The following is a 5,613-nucleotide window of genomic DNA, read 5'->3' on the forward strand; positions in this document are numbered from 1 at the left end:
GAAATAGTTTGGCTCTAATCAGAGCAATGAGAGGATTATCAAGATGGTACTTAAATATACTTTTCAATGGTCTCAGTCCCCCAAAATTGTAATTATAGAAGCTAATAGTGCCCCCCACAAAATGCTCAGTAGTAAAAACTGAATCATTGAACCCTCAAACATTAACTCTCCCCTGCCCCAAGACCCAGAGTGCCCTACAGGGGTCATGTACCATTGGATCCTTCTGCTCTTCTAAAAGACATCAACCCTTTTATGCTGGAAGTGCTTTAGGAGGCTCTGACGTATCTTCTTAGACTTGATACAGTAAACTATGGGGTTCATGATAGGCGGGACCAAGAAATGCAGGTTGGCCATGAGCACTGCCAGAGCAGGATAGCTGTGCTTCTCTACTCTGTGTAACACAGACAGCCCCAGTTTGGGCAAATAAAAGATGAGAACAACGCAGAGGTGTGAGACACATGTGTTGAGTGCCTTGAGCTGTTCCCCGGGTGATGCAATGCCCAGTACTGTTTGTAGGATCAGGGTGTATGAGAGCACAATGAGGGAGGAATCAAGGCCCAGTGAGAAGAGGATGGAGACCAGGCCAACCAAGCTGTTGATCTGGGTGTCTGAGCAGGCCAATCCCACAAGGTCACAGTGCAGGCAGTAGCAGTGAGAAAGTACACTGATCTGGGGGAAAAGCAGACGCCGCAGGAGGATGGGTCCTGGGAGGTTGAGCAGGACAGCCCTCACCAAGATGGCAGCCCCCACCTTGGCCATGGCTGAGTGGGTAAGAATTGTGGCATAGTGCAGAGGTTCCCGGATGGCAACAAAACGATCAAAGGCCATGGCCAGCAGCACACCAGATTCCACATAGGTGAAGGCATGGATGAAGAACATCTGCGCTGCACAGAGATCAAAGGGCAGCTCACGAGCACCCAGCCAGAAAAGCCACATCATGGTGGGAAAGGTAGAGGCACAGAGGCCTAGATCGGACGCTGCCAACATGGACAGGAAGATGTACATGGGTTCACGTAAGGCTGGATCCATGCAGATCAGGAGAAGAATGATACCGTTACCCAGGATGGAAAACACACAGATGAGGTTGATGGGGATAGAAACCCAATAATGAGAGGCTTCCAGGCCTGGAAAGCCAGTGAGGAGGAAGGTAGAATGACCAGAAGTGCTGGTGTTGCAGGAGAACATAGTGTTTCCAGGAAGGAGTTGTCCGCCCTACAAGTAAGAGGCATTCATTTATTTGACCATCACTTATAAAGTCCCTACTAAGTGTGGGATGGAAAGGAAGAGCTGCCCCATAACCCTTTCTTAGGCCACGAAAAAACCTCATTCCTCTTAGAGGCCCTATTCCCCTCCATTTCCTGGCTAATTTGGTCTTCTCTTTGGATACAGTGACAATGAATACATTTTTTTTCAACGTTTTTTATTTATTTTTGGGACAGAGAGAGAGCATGAACGGGGGAGGGGCAGAGAGAGAGAGGGAGACACAGAATCGGAAACAGGCTCCAGGCTCTGAGCCATCAGCCCAGAGCCTGACGCGGGGCTCGAACTCACGGACCGCGAGATCGTGACCTGGCTGAAGTCGGACGCTTAACCGACTGCGCCACCCAGGCGCCCCCATTTTAAGAGTTGATTGATCTCTGCTTACTGCTTTAGCCACTGCATATCTTCTCTTGGACCTAGACAACTTCCTTTTTTCACTTAAGCTATACCCAAAGGTCAATCTCCAGAGTGAAGATTAAATAATGAAGAAAGAATAATTTTCTGTCAATGTTTAGGATGGTAATTTTCTGTCAATGTTTAGGATGGTATTCAGAATAAGGAGTATAGACTCCATTTTTATTCTTAGAGGCAGGCTTTCCACAGCCTGACATATCTGTTAACAAATACACCAGAAAGGACACATTCAAATAAAGGATGTGTTTTCAAAACCTTCCTCTGAGGAGGCTGGTTGGTTTTTCCTCTGGTGTTGTTAAGAAACCAACATTTTCTGTATTTCTTTCCTGGAAATTCCTTTGAGGCCCCAAAGAGGTTCTTTTGAATCTGTTCAATAGTGACAAATTTCTGTCCTGTGAAGATGGGTTGGCTTAGAGGAGGTATGCAAGAGTTCTTCAAGCTAAGTCTAGTAAGCAAGACGGGAACTCAGATGATTCACTTTCGTTAAAACACCGTCTTCCCCAGTCCTATCTCCACCTCACGCTGGCTGCTTGAAGCTTGCACATTTTCTTCTGACTCTGCTTTTGAGATAGTCCTGTGGACATAGCTCTTAAATATCTCTTTCAGCCCTCTTACCATAAACACGATTATGACAGCACCAAGTACTTTGAAGTTCTCCTTGGTGTGGGCAGAAGGGTGAAGCTGACCAGTCTGAGGGTTACCACCTGAAGAGGATTAATAGTGCTCAACAAGGAGCCCAGAGTGCAGTGTGTGAACTCCTCTGATCCCATAACTTCATGTTGCACCTTCAGGCTTTCTAGTTTCCCCAGGTTCTCTCCTCAGGACTGCATCTCCATGTATCTGCTAAGTATTTTCACACTGGTTTGCCTTATAAATTGAATGTCTCATAGAAGCCCTAACTGTAATTCCCCCACTTTGTCCCCAAAGTTTACCCTCTAATACCTGTCAGGCCTTCCTCCCATTCCTGTTATCTGTGAAATCTCCAAGGAAAACAAAAAACCTAGCATCTCTTTTCATTCCATAACTTATTCCCCAAATCAATTGTATTTGAATACACCCCACTCCTCTCAGATCACAATAAAACTAAAACTTGCCATCATTTCCCTAGATATTATAACAGCCTCCTAACTGTCCTACTTTCTTCATTTGGTCTCTCTGTATTGATTCATTGTCCAAATTTCCATTAAACTAGCAGAATAGTTAAAAGGCAAGTATGGACATTTAAATGAGTATATGTATAGGCAGGAAACACAGTGACCAGATTTGTTATAGAAGGGTGTCTCCTGTCATAACTTTAATGATCTCCTGGCTCCTGATTCTGCAGGACCAGGTCGAAGATCTTTATACTGGATGCAGAAGGGAAGAGACCTTGTCCATCATACATTTGTAGCCTACTCAGTCAACTCTCCCCTAAGCATCATAAACATTACTACTAACATATCTTTCTATTCAGCAAATTTACCATATTTGATAATTCTTAGAATATGTTTTTTGTTGAAAATATGCACAGAAAAACCTAAATATTGTAAGTGTAAAGATTGATGAATTTCCTCAAAGTGAACACATCTGTGTAACAAGCACCTAGATCAAGAAAACAGAACACTGTCAGCCCCCAAGAACGTTCAGAAACCCCTTCCAGTCACCCCATCCTGTCAGTGATTACCACCTTTCTGACTTGTAATACCACAAATTTGCCTGTATAATAGAATCATTCTTTTCTATCTGTCTTCCTTCATTCAATTTTGCCTTTGTTGAAGGAATGAACTGATGATTTGTCCTATAAGCACTAAACTGACTTTCTGTTCTCTGAAAATCACTGTGTTAGAAATGGCACATAGCAATGAAAACTCATATTAGGGATATCCTAAAGGGATGTGCTGTTTTGTTCCAGTTTAAGTGTGCACAGATCCACACATCAGTTTCTGATGACAGAAAGAGTTGCTATCATTTATTGACCATCTGCCAGACACTAAGGATGTTATCTACAATCATCACAATGAGTCTCAGGTTGACTAACTTCTTGTAAGCCAAATATCTGGTAAGTGAATGATCATGATCCCCACTCAGGACTGATTCTCAAGGCCACGTGCTAGTAGACAGCTTATGAAATTTTTCCCAAACTGTCAGACATAATGCATAAGACATGCATTATCTGATAGACCAGAGCCCAAATGGAAAGGCTCTTTCTCTGGAAACAACTTGGTCTATTCATCAAAACAGCAGCTTAGGGCCCACCCAAAGCCATGTTTTCATTGACTCTCATTCTACATAGCATCCTATCATTTTGTACAAAGCTTCTGTCCATGGCAGAGTGAAATGACAACCACACGCCCACAATCACACGTGAAGAAAGTTCAGAGAACTGCCATCTCAGGTGCTTGGAAGCTTGGACATAACCTTTCTCTGATTCCTAGGGATCCCTAAATTGGTGTGCTGGAGTTAAATACACTTTGCTGTTTCCCATTTTTTCCTGTTTGCCATGCTCCTTACTTCAGGGTCCTGAGTTCATTTTCTTACAAAATAAGAGTAAAATTCAGAAACAATACATTTGTCTTTTATAAATGCTCTGTACACATATTCTTGCTTAATCCTCTAACCCTGTGGGATATTTTTCCATTTTCTCATGAAAAAAAAATGGGAGCTCCAAGAAGCTAAATAGTTTTGCCAAGGTCATGAAGCTAGGTGGTAGATCCAGGATTTAAATCCAAGCTGGCCTAAAGACAAAGGCTATTTGCTTGTTTTATATAAGAAGATGTTTTGACACTTTATAGTTACTAGATCCTTTACCTCTGAGACAATTTAAAGGCTAGTTTTTTTATCCCCTCCCTCCAACCCCATCTCCCTCCAAAGCAGATACAGGGGTTTGGGACTGGAGTGAGGTCACCTACTAGAAGTGGTCCTTGGGTCAAGCCAGCTAGGCCTCTCTGCTCCAATCATGTCCAGTTTTTCCAGCCTGTCCACAGAGATTGTGGCTCATCCTCTGGATGCAGTGGCCAAGTCACTTTCCACAACCCACCTGTGCCCAAGACCCAAGAGTGCTGCAGTGTCTGATACGAGGGAGTTTGTTCCCTCCTCCCTGATTCCAGTGCTGCAGGGTGACAAGGAGTTCACCAAAAAAGGTGTTCTTGTCATTGAAAAAGGACAAAAATACCAACCTCACCAGAGGGTGAATGTAGGAAAGACTACAAACTGTTTAGCACATGGTAGGCGTTTATTAAAATGTAACAACAAACAGAGATACCCTAGGATTTTACATCCATTAACTCATGAATTCTTCCTCCTTACGAAGTCTGTGAGTGGCATCATCCTCCTACAGATGGGGAAATAAAACCTGAAAGGTGAGGAAGCTGTCCAGCACCACACAAAGAGTCAGCAGAAGAGAAGACCAGCTTCAAGCTCTGTCCATTTGACTACAAACCTCATGTTTCTGTCTGTTCCTCAGCATTCTCACCTCTAAAATCTTTGAAAACAATACTTATCCCTGGAGATCATTGTAAGGATTAAATAAGAATATATGCAAAGGACTTAGGACAGTGCTGGGAATGTAATAAGCACACTTAAAAATAATAATGGCTAATATTGGAGTACACGCTGCTTTATGAGGTGGGTATAATTATTATTCCCAGTTTGCATATGTGAAAACTGAGCTACCTACCAAGTAGTTGGAAAACTTGCTTAAGATCATGATGTAAGAAAGTGGATGAGCATGGGTTCAAATTTAAGCAGTCTGACTCCAGAATTCACATCCTTAAGCACGGTGTTATGCTGCTGCTTTATGCTAGCTATAATGGTTATTAATGTTATTAGTACTTCAAATGTCAAAGAATATGAAATAGGATTACAGATGTATGGGATCTCCTCTTTTACCACCTCTGCCTCCTCTCTGATCACTTGTATGCATCAACCCGTCAACTTCCTCATAGAAAAATTCTAAGTTTA

At 42.9% G+C, this 5,613-nt stretch overlaps 1 protein-coding gene across 1 annotated transcript; it reads right to left on the minus strand.

Annotated features, from left to right (window-relative positions):
• Window positions 1-231: 231 nt before the first annotated feature.
• On the minus strand, window positions 232-1,185 carry LOC121039167 (olfactory receptor 51H1-like). The gene has a single exon (XM_040489095.1). It carries the CDS (start codon window positions 1,183-1,185, stop codon window positions 232-234), a length of 954 nt encoding a protein of 317 aa, XP_040345029.1.
• Window positions 1,186-5,613: the final 4,428 nt, after the last annotated feature.

This window comes from Herpailurus yagouaroundi, unplaced genomic scaffold, assembly GCF_014898765.1.
Source record: "Herpailurus yagouaroundi ecotype Mexico unplaced genomic scaffold, PumYag 180, whole genome shotgun sequence".
Taxonomy (NCBI): Eukaryota; Metazoa; Chordata; class Mammalia; order Carnivora; family Felidae; genus Herpailurus; species Herpailurus yagouaroundi.

What these genes read in the sequence shown, in the direction of transcription:
- LOC121039167 (XM_040489095.1), bottom strand. Translation starts at nt 1,185, where the DNA reads ATGTTCTCCTGCAACACCAGCACTTCTGGTCATTCTACCTTCCTCCTC.